At 48.1% G+C, this 18,185-nt stretch overlaps 1 protein-coding gene across 1 annotated transcript in view; it reads left to right on the forward strand.

Annotated features, from left to right (window-relative positions):
• DCDC2C (doublecortin domain containing 2C) overlaps window positions 1–18,185 on the forward strand; it is a 62,427-nt gene that overhangs the window by 14,114 nt on the left and 30,128 nt on the right. The window contains exons 3-4 of the mRNA XM_012810589.1: window positions 7,363–7,439; window positions 16,378–16,506. Of these exons, the coding sequence (XP_012666043.1) occupies window positions 7,363–7,439; window positions 16,378–16,506 (206 nt within the window). The remainder of the gene's footprint in view (window positions 1–7,362; window positions 7,440–16,377; window positions 16,507–18,185) is intronic.

Consider the following 18,185-nt stretch of genomic DNA (forward strand, 5'->3'; position numbering starts at 1 on the left):
CACCCTGTCCTTATTGGTTCTGAATGTCACCACCCTGTGCTTGTTGGTTCTGAACGTCACTACCCTGTGCTTGTTGGTTCTGAATGTCACCACCCTGTGCTTTTTGGTTCTGAACGTCACCACCCTGTGCTTGTTGGTTCCATTCCAGCTTGTTTTTCTGTGCACAGGCAGCAAATATACCTACACAAACACACACATGCACACACGTGCACACACGTGTAGAAATATGTATTTCCACAAGTAGAATCTGTCAACTCATACTCTTTTAAAATTTTTTTTTGAAAGAGTAGAAAGAGGTCACATATTTCTCTTTTCATGCAGCCCCTGAGGTTGGGGGCCAGATGGCAGGAGGACAAGAACAGGAGGGGGACCTCCTCCCCCTGCTCCACCACGTCTGTTCAGGGCAGGCCGAGAAGAGCTTTGCACGCGAGGAATACCATTTTGACTGCAGGTGCTGGGGCCAGCGGAGCCATGTACCTCAGTACTTGATGGGGAACCTGCAGCCTTAAGGAAACTGGTGACCATCCTAAATTAAACCTAGCACAACATAGGTTTTGCCAAGTCCTCAAATTCAGTGTTTGTTTTGCTAAGTTATTTAGCCTTATTTTTTGATGCAGTAATACAGAGTGAAGTACCTGGTGTCTATCAATTATTCTTTCACAGAATTTCTGTTTTGGGCAAAATATGTTAGTGGGAAAATTGAAGAAGGTTCCCAAGAGACCTTGATTGGTGTACAAATTTACTTACAATTAATTAGAATACCATAATATGTCCTTCCTATAGCCATAGAAATGACTTTTAAAATATTTCAATATAATAAATTTAAAATTACATTTCATTAGATGGAGGGACGAGGAAAATTAGATTAGACACAGATGCTCTTGGGATCTCAGCTTTCAATGACTGTGTCACATTGGTTTCAATGAGAAAAGTGTTCTTGGTCTCATTTCCAGGGACTTCTAGTGCAGCGTTTAGAGTTCTAGTTTGCAGTCTTAGATTGTGCAGATTCAGGCAGAAGTTAGAAGGCCCTTCCAGGTCCATGTGCATCTAGGAACAGACAAGTTCCAAGGAGTGTTGCTGCCCGCCCCCCGCTCCCCTGGAGACTGTGTTCTGATTCTGCTCTGTCAGTGGGCCCGCCCTGGGCTGGAAACGACTGCACTGTCGCTAATTCAGGCTGCATGCATCTCACATGATGATGAATTGCAGATCACTGCAGCTACCAATGTGTCTGCCGTAAAGACCGTTTTAGATTAATCTTTTTAATATAAATTTTTGTAAAGTGGTTCACGCGATTCCCTGCCTTAGCCCAGGGAATGAAATTCAACTCTGTCTAGGCTGCAGTGCTTGGGGCTGGCTGACTCAAAGCCACCCTGTTTCTTGGGGACGTTGCCATTAGTTCTTACTGCTCACCGGTCCCAGGTGTTCTATCTATTACTTCCTCTTGGAAAAAGTACTTTATGGTCCAATGTACTGTTTGGCGCACGAGTCAGCAGATAGATGTATCTCCTGCATCAAAACACTTCAGCATGGAGGGTTCTGAGGAGGTTCTCAGAGGAACCCAATAAATATACTCCCCGGCCACCACCCCAAGAGCCCCATTTGGACGTCTGTCAAGGAACAGGACATAGGATGTCAGATGACAGCAGCTGTAGTTGTCCCAGAAACCCACTGTTTGAAGGCCCTCAAGCCCACCCCTGCGGAAACCAGGCAGAGGGAACTGAACCACACGACCACACACCCATCCTGCCTTCCTGCTGCCCCTGGGCCAGGCGTGAGCCTGGGGAGAAGCACTCAGTGCGGTTAGTTTGAAGATCTACCTTGGACTGGCAGTACTTTTTCTGTACCTGTTGAGATAATCGTACAGTTTTTCATTTTTACTTTGTTAGTATTATGAATTACGTTTGTTGATTTTCAGACCTTAAACCAATCTTGTGATCCTGGTGCAAATCACATTTGATCACAAAATATCCCTTTTATATTTGTTGGATTTTATTTGCTAAAAGTCTGCTTAGAAATTTTTCATCTATGTTAATGGAAAGTGTGCATTTGCAGGTTTTTTTTTTTCCTTGTAGTATCTCTTTTTGGTTTTGGTGCTGTTTCATTCTTCAGTGTTTGGTAGGATTTACTAGGAATGCCATTTAGGCCTGGAATTAACTTTGTGAAAGAGCTTGTCTAGAACTGGTATTACTTCTTCCGTAAACGTTTGATGGGATTTGCTAGCTGTGCTCCCTGGGCCTTGAGTTGTTTTTGTAAGGGGTTTTGAACGCAGCTCAGCTTCTCTAATAAATACAGGGGTTACCAGGGTGTCTGCTTCTTCCTTAGTGCCCTTTGGGAGTTGTGTCCTTTAACATGTCCATGTTATCTGCGTTGTTGACACTACTGGCAGGGAGTTGTGTGTGATGGTCTCTTACTCTCCTAACATCTGCAGAATCTGAAGTGCTGTTGGCACTCTCATTCTTGGTATCGGTCATTTGTGCCCCCCCACCCCCATCTGCCTGGCTCTGCCTTTATCAATGGTATTGATATTTTCAAAGAATAAACTTGGTTTTGTCAGTGTTCTTCTGTATTTGTGTTTTCTGATCCCCTGGTCCTGCTCCAGTTTTATTCTTGCTGTGTGTCTCCGTGTGTGTGTGGGGGTCTTCTCCCTGCCCCACTCTCTTCCTTTCTCTCTGGGACTCGCTTCTGCTCCACACCCCTCCCTAGGGTTCAGGCCCTATCTTTGCTGACTGTTTCTTAACTCACAGTATCAAAGCACGAGAATTTGAAGTTACCTTGGGGTGACCTACTAGTAACTTTTCTTCTTTATGAGTAAGACAAGGGATGTAGAGACCACTGCACTTCCTGTAAGGTTTCCTGGCCTGTGGCCGAGCTGCGCCTCCTTTGACACTTGTCTGCTTCCACACCCGGCGGAGCGCTGACTGCTGAGCTGCCAGCAGAGCTGTCTGCCTCAGTCCCCCTGCCTGGTGCTGCTTTGCTTATTTTGGGATCCTCTCTGAGTGCTATGTGGTTTAGTCTATTCTGGCTGCAGATTCTCTGGAGTCTTTTCACTTAATATTTTTCATGGAAAGGGCCATGGGAATACCCACAGAGGGTAGTGGAAGCTGTGCAAAGAGGTGGGCAGAGCAGGGACTTTGGAGTCCGAGATAACAGCAAAACCACAACAGTGGCTGTTATCACCTGAGCTCTTAACTCATCACAGGTGTTTGCTAAGCATTCATGTTACTTGTGTGGGAGGCAATCACTTTATGGGGTGTGTACTGCTGTTAAGGGCATTGCATCCATGGGAGGTCAGAACCCTTGATCAAGGTTACACGGCCAGAAAGTGGCAGAGTCAGGGCTGGGGCTGGAGATGGCTGCAAGCCTGGGCTCCTGGGGGACTGTGCTACACTGCTGTGGGTCCTGGAACTCATCTTGCTCCAAAGTACAATGAAATCCTTTCTGACAGCTCGTCATGACCAGGGTACTTAATAGCTGTGTGTTATGTAACCTCTCTGAGTCTATGTTATTTCCAGGATCAGGTGTGAATGCACATAAAAGTCTACTTTTATGCTTGATAGAGAGGGGTATTCTGTGAACTGCAGCTGCTGCTAGGGGAGGCACGCTTATGGCATTTTATTTATTTATTTTGAGACAGAGTCTCACTTGTCACCCTTGGTAGAGTGCCGTGGCATCATAACTCACAGCAACCTCAACTCCTGGGCTCAAGCTTATCTCTTGCCTCACCCTCTGAAGAAGCTGTGGACTATAGGCACCAGTCACAACACCCGGCTACTTTTAGAGATGGGGGTCTTGGCCTTGCTCAGGCTGGTCTCCAACCCATGAACTCAGGTGATCCACCCACCTTGGGTTCCCAGAGTGCCAGGATTATAGGCATGAGTCACCACGCTGGGGCCTCTGACAGTTTTGGGTGTTTTCTGTCACTTATGCACATTCGGTTTAGTTACTTGGTTGGAGAGGTCCGAAGCCCATTGAGTCCTGCAGCCTGTGAGGGCAGATAAGTTGTGTGAGTCTTGACTTCAGACAAGTGTGAATGAGGCTGTCATCACCACCAGACCAGTGTGCTTGACACTGCTTAGGAGATTACTATATGGAATACAGAGAAAATAATCCAGACTCATGTACGTAACTGCTGGAGTTATCTAATTAGGCAGGTGATATCAGGATTAATGAATCGTTAACACATCAAAAGAGCAATTAGCTCATTGTTTCCATAATTCCATGCAATCAAGCAGAAATCTGTGTCTTAGGGTGGCTGTACTTTGATAGAATTTTGCAGAAGGTAATTTCTGTTGTTTTGTTTTCAGAGTAAGTCTGTGAATTCATGCTAGTTGTTGATATTTGTGGCGCTGGTATTGTCCTCCACAGTATGCAGGTGTGTATAATTTTACATAGGTGTACTGCTGCAATGCCCTTAACAGCAGTACACAGCCCATAAAGTGATTGCCTCCCACACAAGTAACACGAATGCTTAGCAAACACCTGTGATGAGTTAAGAGCTCAGGCGATAACAGCCACTGTTGTGGTTTTGCTGTTATCTCAGACTCCAAAGTCCCTGCTCTGCCCACCTCTTTGCACAGCTTCCACTACCCTCTGTGGGTATTCCCATGGCCCTTTCCACGAGTAGGAAACGGATGTAGGAGCCCATTTCCATAATCTTCAAAGTCCCCTCTCTCTTTCTGGAGCCCTTTCCTGAGTGCCAGGACTGCTTTTCCCTTGTCATGGCAGCATTCACCCATCTGCTGTTCATTTCCGTCCATGATAGAGTTTCTGAACCTCTGTGAGGGACCACACCTCGTTCAGACACTGGGAATACTTTGTTGAGCATGACAACCAAGATCCCTGCTTTCAGGAGGCTTGTGTTCTACAAAGAGTATGCAAGAAAACAAATTTGCAAGAACGCATTAGGCTGTAATGAAAAAAAATCAGCTTACATCTAAGTAACTTAATGCCAGAGGGAGAGAGCCAGGCAGAGATGTGGAGGACACTCCAGGCTCCCATCCTGTGTGGGAACAGCTTGGTGTTTAAAGAACTTCAAGAATGCAAGGTGGGGTGCAGGGAGGCCTTAGAGGGTAAGAGGAAGGAGGGCAGAGTGGCAGCCAGGGTGTGGCCTGTGGGTCTCTGTGAGGGCACATGTTAGAATGGGCGTCTGATTTTTGCTTTCAAAGGCCACTCTGCTGTCTGTGAGGAAAGGATTATCACAGGGTGAGGGAAGAGTAGCAGGGATGGATTGGGTGGAGATGGTGGAGGCTTGGCTGCTGTGAGCATGGAACGGCCCCTGTGTGGCTTTGAGGTAGAGCTGTAGGCATGCTGATGGCTGGGTTTGGGGGATGAAGGTGGGGACGCTTGAGGATGTCACCCAGATTGCATAGTTAACAAATGGGTCTGGGGTGGTGCTGACTTTTGAGATAGCGAAGTCTGGGGCTGTCAGTTGACTGTATGTGAGGGAACAATTCTATGTGGGGCCATAAGTGGATTCCCTCTCTCTGTGTCTGTGTGTGTGTGAGGGCACTCTTGTGTTCATTGTACTGGATATTTATTACTATGTGATGGATATTGCATTGTGCCTTTTATAAAATGCCATCTTACTTCTCATACAAATTCTGCAAGTGTTCTCCATCCCAAAATTAACAAGTTGCTGCCCAGTGAGGTGCAGTGGATTCCCCACAGGCTCACAGGTAGTGAGAGGCAGAGCTAGAATTGGACCCAGGTTGTCCCACCTGAAGCCTGTGGTTTTTCCACTTGCCAGGCTGCCTCCAAGATCTGCTGCTGTCCTCAGACCTCTGGGCCATTCTTCCTCTGATGAAGGGCATTGAAGGTCACAGCAGCACGGAGGTGGGCTTAGCTGCAGCTGCACCTCATCTCTCCCCACCCTCCGAGCCCTGTGAGACACGCCCCTTCAGGAGACCCAGGACACCTGCCCAGGCTGCAGCAGGCGTGTGATGCCAGTGCTTCCTCACCTGCTATTCCACCTCAGCTGACCAGGTGCACATGGCTGGTGCTGGGCGTGAAGGCCCCTCTGTCAATGACTTCACTCCACTTGGGGTGATTCTATCAAGTCCTCTGACGGGATCAGGCTAAGTGGCTCTCTGTGGTCTGTGTACTAGCTGGGAGGCCTGGCTGGGTCCAGGAGTGGTGGAGATTGAGGATCAGGGTCTGGAGAAACCTCCCTTGTGCTGGGGCACCTGGCACCCTATGGCTGGGTCCAACAGCTGCTGGACACCAGCAACTGGGCATTCTCTTGTGGGCTCCAAGCTGGGGCAGGACTGGGAGGGGATGGGTGTGAGGAGCCCCTGCCGAGCTCACCTCTAAGCTGGTGTGGGCAGGGCTGGAGGGGCAGTTAGGGCTGGCATGGCCTGGACTTGGTCCTGTAGGGGTGGGGAATGCCTGTCACTGCTGAGAAGACAGTGGTGTTGGCATCAGGGAGGTGACAGACGAGTGGGACCCTGATGGGGAGCCCTTGAAAGAACATGGCGTTTCCTGTAGTGGGTGTGGGGGGAGGATGAGGCACAGGCTGCAGAGGAGGCTGAACCAGGGCAGACGGTCCCTGCTGTTGAGGGACAGGGCTGGAGGGTCAAGGACCCCAAGCTTTTCAGCCCAGTGGGCCAGGGACATAGTGAACACAGACAAGGGAGTGGCTTTTCCAGGGAAGGTCGGGACTGATGTGCTGGGGATGTCCTTAGTGAGTGCAGCCTGGCATGTGAGCCCTGGACCACAGTGCCAGGCAGGTGGGTGGTGACACCAGCTCCCAGCAACAGTGCCCCCATTAGCTTTTCCACTCTCAGGAACAATGGGACATGAGAATGAGTGACTTTGCTCCGCTGGAGACAGGTCTCAGAAACTCCTTTCCTACTTGGTGTCTTGTCCCCGGTGGGCCAGGGCTAGGACATTGTGACAGGGTGCAGCAGTTGGCTCCAGCTCTTACCTCACAGCAGAGGGCAGAGGAGGCCAGAAAACTGGAGAGGGGTTCCCACCTACTGGCCTGGACATCTTGGCTCGAATACCCTGGTTTGAAATCAGGAGCTGCATGATCATTCCTGGGCCCCATGTTTGCTGGCAGACACCTGGGCTGGAGGAGGCTGTTAGCCTATGTCCGTGGGACAGGCCTGGGTGTGGCCCTGGCACCACACACAGCCTTTCTGGTTCCTTTTCCTGCACCCAGGCCCCCAGCAGGCACCTGCTGGGATCCAGCAGCTGAGCCACCTTTCCCTGCATCTCAAGAGGTGCTCCGTAACCCTGGCGTTCTGCTGAACATGGGGCACCCCGTGCCTTGTGTTTTGGGGGTGGTGCCATGCATGCAATCGGCATTTAACAAGTGTTTGCTAATTTGAACTCAATTCTGAGGCTTATTTCTTCTTTTTTCAGATCAAACCGGTGGTACATTGTGATATAAATGTACCTTCCAGGTGGCAAACGTGTCCTCGTATGTCCCGACTTATAAAGTGAGTACAGTGTTCTGGGTGGACAACACACACTGGCTCCTGAAAAATGAACTTTCTACCTAGACAGGTGCTTGGCAGCTGCTTTTCCCTTCCTACCCCTGCCTGGAGGCTCCTTTTTCCTCCTTGTGACTCTGCCTTTCCAATGCCGCACATTCTCCTCTTGCACCTTGACTTTGGAAAAGCAATCCAGTTGCCGTGCTGTTATTCACAGAGCAGCTTGCCTGGGTGTGGAAACACCAGAGCATCACACACCTGGTTTAGTTTTCGGCTTTGAGAGTTTGTTTTTCTTTTAATCTAGCAGTTGCAGCTGTTGCACGTTGGAAGGAAATTTAAAAGTTGCTTTTTCACTGTGAGCTCTGACTCCAAAAAGGCCACTGAGTTATAGGTGGAGCACATCCGGGCTGCATGTTGCCTTCGGGACAGAATGTGTTGGAGCCCAGATGCACTACAGCCCTGGGTGCCATTGACAGTGCTGGGCACAGAGGTGCTTGGGGGGATTATGCTCAGGTTAATTGAGACCACAGCATGGGACACTCAGCATGGTGATGCTGGGGCTGTGGGAAGAATGCACGCTTGACTCAAAGCACTGGTTCTGGCTGGGCATGGTGGATCCTGCCTATAATCCCAGCAATCTGACAGTCTGAGATGAGAAGATTGTTTGAACTCAGGAGTTTGAGAACAGCATAAGCAAGATTGAGACCCCATCTCTACTAAAAATAGAAAAACTAGCTGGGCCTAGTGGCAGGTGCCTGTCCCAGCTACTCTGGAGGCTGAGGCAGGAGAATCTCTTGAGCCCAAAAGTTTGAGGTTGCTGTGAGATGTGAGGCCAGGGCTCTGTACTCAGAAAGGAGAACAAGCCTGGGTTCACATCCTGGCTTTGCATCTCCCCAGCTCGTGGTGGCCTCAGCCTGCACTGCCTGTGTCCTTATCAGTAAGACGGACCTTTGGAGCTGTGGTGAGGACGGACTTGGCAGTGAGGGGGTTCCAGCCTCCCCCACCCAGGCTTGTCATAGGGCAGCAGTTGTCTAAACAGTTTCCCCCCCAAATTCTTCTTTCATCGTGATGTTTTAATATTTTAATGTGGAGTCTAGGACAGCACCCTTCCTTTGCCATTCTCTGGTCCAAATGGAGAGCAGTTTTATGAGTTTCTGCAGAAACCCACGGGCTCTTCGTGTCTTGGGACACCAGCATGGGTGTCTTGTCCCAGCCTTTGTGAGACAGGGTCTTGTTTGCCCCATCTCAGTCCTGATATCAAGGTCATGGAATGGAGGCTCCCGACGTGGGAAAGTCCCTGGTGGACACAGCAGACCCCAGCCTGGGACACAGAGAGATAAAGAAAAGCTCAGGGTTAATTAGCTGAACTCACCTCTTTTACTTTTCCTCGACCGCCAGCCGTCGTTTCTTTGAACACACCGTGGGCTGTGAGGGAGCCATTGTGAGTCTGTGAGTCTGAGTCTGAGCGCTGCTTCGAAATAACCAGACACAGTTACTCTAAATTTGGTTGATGTCGTCTTCCTCTGCAGAAGATGTGGCCCTCTGGGGACATCTCTGGTTTGTGGGTCATTCCTGACAAAGACGCCTGCTCCTGAAGCTGCACTCTGCGGCTGGAGTCAGGGTGTGCCCAGCCCCTCCTCTCTGGTGGGTGTTCTCAGCCAGAGCCTACGTCCTCTGGCAGCCTGTGCAGGCCCTTGGTTCTGGTGCGCTGGAAGTTCCACTAGATGGACCCAAATATCCATCTAAACACAGGGGCTTTCCTCTGAGCAAAAAACCTCCAGTCCTTGTCACTGCATACAGCAGCAGTCCTGTGCACCTTTGGACGCTGAGATCTTCCAGGGGGAGTTGACCCTTCCTTGGAAAGGGACGAGTTGGGCTGAGGGAGCAGCTGGATGTGGGGGGAGAAGCTGATGCTCCCTTGATGGGGCCGCCATTGGGCTCAGCTGGTCATGAAAGTCTGGGTTTGAGTGCACCAGTTTGCAGGCTGAGGACCAGCTTTGGGTCCTGGTCTGGGAGTCACTAAGCTGAGTGAGCCCAGGTAATGTCACCAGTCCACTTTATCCTCCCCGACACTTGTCACTGCTGCAAGGAGGCCACCCATTCTTCTTTCTAGAAAGGTATAGAAAACAAAATGGCTCAATGAATGGGCCCTGGGACAAGAGGGTTTAAATCAGTGGTTCTCAACCTGCGGGTCATGACCCATAGGAACTGTGTATTACAGGGTTGTGGCATTAGGAAGGTTGAGAACCACTGGTTTAAAGGGTCTTACTTATGTTAATTTAAAAGTGAGCTGGACACAGTTGCTTAAGCCCTAGAAGTGGTTTTATGTGGGGACTCTGCACCCCCACCTGGCCTCGTACACTGTCCTTTCCTAGCTGATAGCAGGTGGACCGTGGTCTCTGGGATATGGAGGAGTGGCCCCGGGGACATCAGGTCTAACCCCTCCTCGTGAGGACGCTGTGGGAGATGAATGCATCCAGACCACAGTGTCAGAGGGGAACACAGAATTGACTCAGCAGCTGCCGGCAGCAGGAAGGAGCTGAGCCCAGTCTGATGTGTGCAGAGAGATTTGGGCATTTTTGAGGGAGAGGGCGGGGAGGACATAGGTGCTCAGTGGAATGAGAAGTGGGGCCGTACAGAGGTGGTCAGTTTGTGTGACCCAACCAGTGTGTCAGCAAGTGTCAGTCATGGAAATTGGGATTCTGTCTCCCACAGAGACTAGGAGACGGAGACGCTGTCCTTCCTGACACCACACTCCCAGGGAGGGTCTGGGTGCTAAGAGACATATTTGTAAGTGCTGTTAGGAAGAGAGGGGTTTCCTGCAGAGCTGAGCTGTCTCAGGCAGGCATTTGGGGGGTGGTGGTGCTGGGTCATCCTGTGGACAGGGCTTTATGCTGTGTCACGTCGGGTGCAGGGTGTGGACAGAACTGTTACGAGCAGAGAGCTTTGTGAGCCTCAGCCTGTCTTCCAGAGGGGATGTGCGAGAGGAAGAGAGGACCAACCTCTTTCTTGAGTAACAGCCGTCATTTGTCATGAGAGGGGCTTGACAAGGGCCCAGCCATTGCTTCCAACTGCTGTGCTGTGTGAGGAGTGAGGGTCGGTCCGGGGCACAGCCTTCACACAGGGTGGGGATGTGCTGGGAGACAGCAGCATGACCATCAGCAAGCTGTAAGGCAGTGGGAGTAAGGAGTGGGAGTAAGGCAGTGGGAGTAAGGACTCCAGGAAGGGGAGGAGACCGTGTGAAGGGAGAGTCAGACCAGTCTCTTTCTGGAGCGATGTCTGCTTTGTCTCCGGCCTGGACCTTTGCTGAGTGCTATCAACGTTAGGCATCACTGAGATGGATGTGTGCAGAGGCCTCCCCCACTAGTCTGAGGCTGGTCTGCGTGGACGTCATTTTGCAAAGTTCTGACACTCCAGCTTGTCCGCCAGGTCTAGGCGGCCTGGCACTATCTGTAAGCTGGGGTGCGCCTGCCACCACAGGTGAGGTGCCGCGTGAAGCACAGAACACTGCCAGGCTGGCCGAGTCCGCAGCCGTTTACAGCTGCTTCTGACCTAACCAGGGGTCCTTCTTGAGTCTCATGACATTGAGGCTGTGACAGAGCTCCTGTTTCTGATTTTTTTTTTTTGAATTTATCATTTATAGCCCTTTGAGGACCAGCAGAGGCCACATGACAGGAGCTGGTCCCATGGGCCCTGCTTGCCCCCCTGTGCTTTCTGACTGCACTCGAGATCACGTCCCTGACGTCCCTCAGGGAGCTCACCTGTACGAGTGTGACAGAAGCGGGAGAGTAACCGGGTGTGGGTCCTGGTGGGAGGGCTGTAAACGTTCTCCTCTGACCCACAGGGGTTTAGTCCCATTTAATCAGGAGTTTCCTTTGTCTGTTTTTCTTTGGTCGCCAAATATATTGATCTTGCACTGAAGGATTTCCCTTGATGGTGACATCATGGAGATGTGGAGGGACAGTGCTGTCCCTAGAGGGGGTCGGCCCCTTACAGGGAATTCATTCTTCATGGAAATGGAGAGCATCATGCCACAGGGACACAGGGGGTAGTGTGTCCCACAGTGGACTCTGGTGTGTGTCCAGCTGGTCTCCATGGAGCATTCTGTTCTTTAAGCTCGGGAGTGACAGTGCAGTCCCAGGCTTGAGGGGCCTTGAGGGGTCCACTGATTGGATGAAAGTGGCATTTCCTGGTAATTTTATGCCACTCAAATCTGCATTGAGGCCACATGGGAAGTGGGTGGGGCCTCAGCAAATCCTCAGGTGTGTGCAGCAGTCTGGGGGGCAGACAGGCAGGGGGTGACTAGTGAAGGGGAGAACTAGAAAAGGTGGAGCTTGTGCCGAGGAAGGCGCCACAGACTGGACAGAGCTGCTTAGGGGCCGCGCTGCGGAATCCAGGTGTGAGCGCTCTGTCAGTAGAGCTCAGGGCTGGGGCGAGCTGCTGCCCTTCTCTGGGCTTTTCAGCAGGCACAGTGGGAGTGTTGCAGGCGCTGGGAATGGGGATCAGAAACGTGTGTCTAACAAGCCTTGGATTTCTGCTGCCCTCTGGCTTTGAATGACCCTGGGGGACATGGAATGGTCTGTTTCTCTTAGAGAACTCTGCGTCCTGTGTGCTGGTGGGGTCTCTTGCCCAAGAAGGAGGAATTCTGTGTAACAAATGGCTGATTGAAGCTATTCCTTACGTGAAGGCTGGGTCAAGGGGGGTAGAGGAGCTCAGGGGAGTCAGAGGAAGCAGCAGGGGCTGTGGGAGGAGCCCCCTGAGGCACAAGGAATTTTAATGCCCCAGTTCAGGAGAAGATCCCTTCCTAGCAGGTTTATAGGGTGGCAGAATTGAGAAGGGAGTTGAGCTACGTGAAGGGGGCTCCTAAGAATGTTATAGGCTGGGAAAGAGGCAGGTCACCAGGAAGTGCTCAAAGCCCACCCCTGGTAACTGGAAGGAAGACACAGGAAGGAGGGTGCAGGTTGTGAGGTTGGAACGTGCTGCCCTGGCACCTGGGGAGGTTGCCCAGGTGTGGGTGGTTCAGTTCCTCGGGGTACAGTGGGCAACTTTCGAGGAGGAGAGGCTCACTTTTCCCTTCCTTTGAGCTCCGTGTCCTCTCTTCTTACAGTGCCTGACAGGGTCCATGGCTGTGGAGCTGGCTGTGGGTGAGCGTCTCAGGGTACTTTTCTGAGTATTTAATGGCAGTACCACACACCTGTGTTGTTTATGCTCCAAATGGATGATGATGTCAGGTACCGAGAGCTCTGCAGTTGTCAGGGAGTGAGTTTAGGGTTGGATGAACTGCTATTTAAATCACTTCTGTGTGGGCTCAGAATCTTAGATTAGAAAAACACAGGAGTAACAGTTATGGCACCTCAGTTTTAAAAAATAATTCCTCTCATTGCCCATTTCAAATTAAAATGCCCATAGCCTCATTTTGCCTTCCTTTTGCCCTGTGGGGCAGAGATGATGGGTGTTCCTGTTCTAGTTGTGGAGACGGGGACACTGGCGGCAGAGGGGAAGGCTTTTCATCTATCCCAGTGATTCTCACCCTTCCTACTGCTGCGACCCTTCGACCCTTCGTACAGTTCCTCGTGTTGTGGTGACTCCCAAACATAAAATTATTTTCGTTACTACCTCATAACTGTAATTTGCTACTGTTATGAATCGTAATGTAAATATCTGATATGCAGGATGTTTTTTCATTGTTACAAAGGGGTCACGACCCACAGGTTGAGAACCGCTGGTCTGTTCACTTGGTCACTCGTGGCTCCATCTAAACCACCCACACCTGGTGCCAGAGATTGGTGTGAAATTCAGCTGTGGGCATGTCCTCAAAGAGCTCACAGTTCAGGGAGGGAACAAGTTGTCCAGACACAGAGATATTAATATTTCCTTCTAGAATCAGCTCTAGAGACCTTGGCTTCTGTCTTCAAGTGTGGAGAAGTTTAGTTCAACTTGGAACTTGAACTGGTTCTTGGGAGCGAGTGTTAGGGGAGTGCACCCCAGCATGAGAGGTGCAGGCGGCCAGCCCAGAACGTCACGTTAGGCTCACGGCTCATCTGTTACCTGACGCAGTGGACCCCAACTGTCTGAGGATAGTGCTGGCAACAGGAATAAAAACCATCCTGCTTTCCTCTTGCTTCCCATTGTCAACATGTTTCTGAGACAGGAACAGCACATTTTGACATTTTCTACCTGGTTTTCAACAGAGAAGAGAAAAAGGTGAGAGGGAGGATGATGCTGTGGGAAGGGCGCAGGCGGGAGTCAGGTGGACTTGGGTTGGGTGGTTGGCCTTCCGTGTGGCCCTGTGTGACTTGGGGAAGCCTCTTGCCCTCTCTGAACCTCAGTTTCTTCTATGTGGTAGGGCAGTGGTGCTCTCTTTACTGACTTGTTGGGAAGATTAGAGATGATCGTATGAGGGTGCGTGGCCAGTGTTGAGTCAATGGCAGCTGTCGTCATCAGCCCACCTGGTGAAAATCCATTCCTAGACCCATAAGCTAGTTCCCATTTTAAAAAATCTAACATATTTTCTATTTAAAAGAATGTCACCTTTCTCCATTTTCTTTTAAAAATTAATTAGCAGCACATTAGGAGGTGCATTGGCAAAATAGTTTTATGCCTTTAATTTCTCTTACTTCAGAGTTTTTAAATTAACTGCTTTTTAAATAGCCAGAGTAACTGATGCCTGGGGCAAAGACACAGTTTAAAAGGCATCAAGTAAAAGCCAGCCTTCTACACCCCAAGTCCTGTGGGGCACCATGGGCACAGGTGTGGAATGTCCAGGGCTGGCCACGTGCGCCTGCCACACGCACTGCTGTGCTCCTTTCCCCCTCACTGCGCAACTTGCCTTGAGTGTGGTTCCTTTCCAGAATATATAGATAAATATACATATTTATCTGTATATAAATATATGGAGAAATGCTGACATAGTGTGCCAGAGTTCACATGGCTGGGGTTGTTTAACGGAATGGGATTTGATGTGTGCCCATCCATCTTCTCTCCATTCCAGGCTTCCGGGGAAACTGTCTTTGGGTGTTAGGGGTGGGGTTGTTCATTCAGCTACCTGGGAGATGGTGCATCAGACCCCTGAACAGGACGGGTCTCCAGTCTAGCACAGCAACAGAGGTCTAGGCTCACTCTTCAGTTCTGGCAAATGTTTGGAGATGTGTTGAGTCCTTTTCTCTCTCTGAACTTGAAATTTCCTCATTTACAAATTGGAGACTACATTTGTTTCTTTATCTTAAAAAATACTGAAGCTGCACAGATAGTTTTCTGCTCTTTTTACATACTTATAAAAATGTGGAAATCTAGAAAAGCAAAAAGAATAAAGGACAAATTACCAGTAATCCCATCCCTTGGAGATGACCACTGTTAACTTTGAGGCACATTTACGTGTAGTTCTGTCTCTGAACCCTGCTATTGTGTTTTTTATTTAGAACATTCACTGAATCTGACCATTTCCTCCCTGTAAATGCTTTTCTGCAGCTGCATAATTTTTTATTGCATGACCATGTCATAATTTATTGAACTATCTGTCCATACTTAAGACATTTTATATTTTTTGTTTCATAAAGAATTCTGTGAGAAATATCTTTATATATAAATCTTTGTGCACATTTGTGTGGGAAGGATTTCGTGGGGTGGAATGACAGGGACAGTGGTTATTGATCCCGTACTTCTTATTCATCCATAATGTGGAAGTGCCCTTCAGGAAGATCATGATTATTTTTAACTATATCAATAGCCTGTCAATGTGCCTATTTCTCAACATTTAATATAAACTAAATTTCTTAAAACTTTAGACAAAGATAAAACATGACCTTATTTAAACATTTATTTCTTTTATTACTATTAATAACCTAGATTTAGAAAGACTTATGGCATAAACCAATTGGGAATATCAATAACTCAAGACGTTGTAGCAGATTTTATTGTAGTTATAATAGCATGCTGATGAATTGTGATAAAACTTGCAGATAATTTGGGTAGTCTCTTAAACATGGATGAAATTAGACACCGGAGTTGATTGGAAGCTTTTTTTTGCCACACAACTTTAGCAAAAAAGAGCTTGAATTCTCTTTATTGTGACAAATATATTAAATGAAACTTTACTCTGAAAAAAGATGTATGTCTAAAATTGTAAGTTATTCACATTTAAGGAAAAAGACAACAGAATTATACTAATAATAGACAATACTGTAAAAAGATAAAAAGCAGAATTGTAAGGTTGAGCTTATTTATTATTAAAAGATATCAATAACATCATTCATTACTTTTAGACTTAGAAAATAAGCCCTGCGTTTTATGTTACTTTAATATGAGTCACAGGTGTTCAAAACTATGGCCACGTGTCTTTGATTGTGGTGTGGTCTGAATAACACTGGGGAAGTAATGACTTTGCCTCGGGTTTTGACAATCTATGAACATGTCCTTCTTCCAACATACAGAAATAATAAAATAATACCCCCTCAGGGTTACACTGAACCTGATTTTAAATGGCAGGAATGAAATAAATTGTTTCTATTATCTTTTCAAAGGATTGCATGATATTTGGGGGCAGGGGAGACAATCTTGTCCGCAGAAAAGGAAAATAGCTTTACTCTTGAAGGCGAAATTTCCCCCCTTGTTTTCCAAAGGAATATAATTTTCTTCCATTTTACCCATCATAGAAGTTAGAGGTGTGTTTTTAAAAAGCAGAGTTCTGTCCTATTTGTCAGGGCATTTTAGATTTTATAAAACGATATATTTTTTATATTATTGTGTTACCAGGCACTAAGATAGTCTGTGTGGCTTGCTGGCAGTCCTCTCCGGGGCACGGTATGTGTTCCCAGGGTCTGCTCAGCACATCATGCTGTTTTCACAGTTCTTTGAGTATATACCACGTATACTTTTCCTTTGAATTTTCAGTGTTTTTCCTTCAGATTCAAGATATTAATGAATGTTTTTCTTTTTATTCTTACAGTGTTTTTACAAATGGAAGATTATTTATTCCACCTGTTAAAGTTATTATACCCAAATTCAGTCTATCAGATTGGAATGTCGTGCTGGCCATGATTGGAGAAAAGGTCTTCCCCCTAGGAGGCGTTCGGAAGTAAGGAGATGCCCCTGTCGGGAGTTGGGGGTGGGGACAGCAGTAGCAGCAGCAGCTTTTGTACTTTTCTAGGAGAATTTTCTGCCTGAACTAGCAGGCATGAAATGATTCATCATAAACTCTAATTTTAATTTTTCAAAGCAGAGGGTATTTTCTCAGTCTCGGTGCCATATTTATTTTTAACCAGTTTCATTCATTTGTTCATTCAAACAAACCATTAAGCATGTACCATGTGCTACATGTCAGGAATGTAATGCAGCCTCTTAAGCACCAGCCCTGCTGTTTGGGTCCCTGACGGCAGGCCAGCAATTGAAGTGTAAGAAGATGCTGCTGTTGTTCCAAGGAAGGCCTCTCATTGGTCTGGAGAAGCCAGGACCAGGGGAGCCCTGGTGTGAGTTAAGACTTGACAGATGTGGGGGCAGTGGTTTCTGTGGGGCCACAGAGCATGTGTGAAGGGGCAGCACAGGGAGGAGCTGCCAGCCTGGGCTGTGGGGCCAGACCTGCAGCCAGGTCTCCTCCCTGCCATCAGTATCTTTGCTGCCTCATGTACATTCTTAACTTCCTGATGTGTGTTTCTCATCTGGAAAGTTGGAAATAATAATATTTCTAAGAGTCATAACATGCATAAGGTGCTTGACATAGTACTTGGTATACAGAGAGAATTAAATGTGGGCAGTGACTGTGACTGTGATAGTTGTGAGGCCTGAACAAGCATGGTGTGATGGAAACTCTGTGCTATGTCTCAAATGAAATTCAGCATTACTGTGGTGGAAGTAGCGGGACCTGAGGCCAGAACCTGGGGTCCATGAAGACCTCACGGGCCAGGCAAGAGGCATGCTGTCTTGCAGCCAGGATGCGTGCAGTCCTGTTTGTGGGATGAACGCTCACATTTGTGATGGTGATGGGGTGGGAAGTGAGAGATGGCAGCTGCATCAGGTGTCTGTGTCACAATCTTGGTAGGTCTCTGACTTTAAGGACACACATAGGCTGAAAATGAAGAAATGGACAAAAATATTCCTTGTAGATAGAAACCAAAGGAGAGTAGGGTAGTTGTGCCTCTATCAGACGAAATAGACTTTTAAGTAAAAAAGTACAACAAGAGATAAAGTTATTGCATGACAATGAAAGGGTCAGTTCATCAAGAAGAGACAACGATTATAAACGTATGTGCAGGTAGCACTGGAGCACTTAAATATATAATGTGAAAGTAATGACAGAACTGATGGGAGAAATAGATAGCGAGGCACTAATAGTGGGAGACTTCAGAATCCCACTTTCAGCAATGCATGGGTCATCCAGACAGAAAATCAATGAGGAAACAGCAGAAGTGAAGAGCAGAGTAAACCGATGGACCCCACAGATCCACCCATGGCAGCGGATACTTATTTTCCTCCAGTGCACATAGAACCTTCTCCAGGATAAGTCATGTGTTAGGCCACAAAGTAAGTGTTAGCAAATTTAGGAAGAATGAAGTTATATCAAGTATCTATTCTGATCACAATGATATAAAACCAGGAATCAAAAACAGGAGGAAAATCGGAAAATTCACAAGTATGTGGAAATTAATTGATACACTCCTGAAAAACCAATGGGTCAAGGAGGAAATCAAAAAGGACATTAGGCTTGGTGCCCATAGCACAGTGCTTATGGTGCCAGCCACATGCACCAAGAGTGGCGGG

The sequence above is a fragment of the Otolemur garnettii genome, unplaced genomic scaffold, assembly GCF_000181295.1.
Source record: "Otolemur garnettii isolate 467f Iridium unplaced genomic scaffold, OtoGar3 scaffold00139, whole genome shotgun sequence".
NCBI classification, from domain to species: Eukaryota; Metazoa; Chordata; class Mammalia; order Primates; family Galagidae; genus Otolemur; species Otolemur garnettii.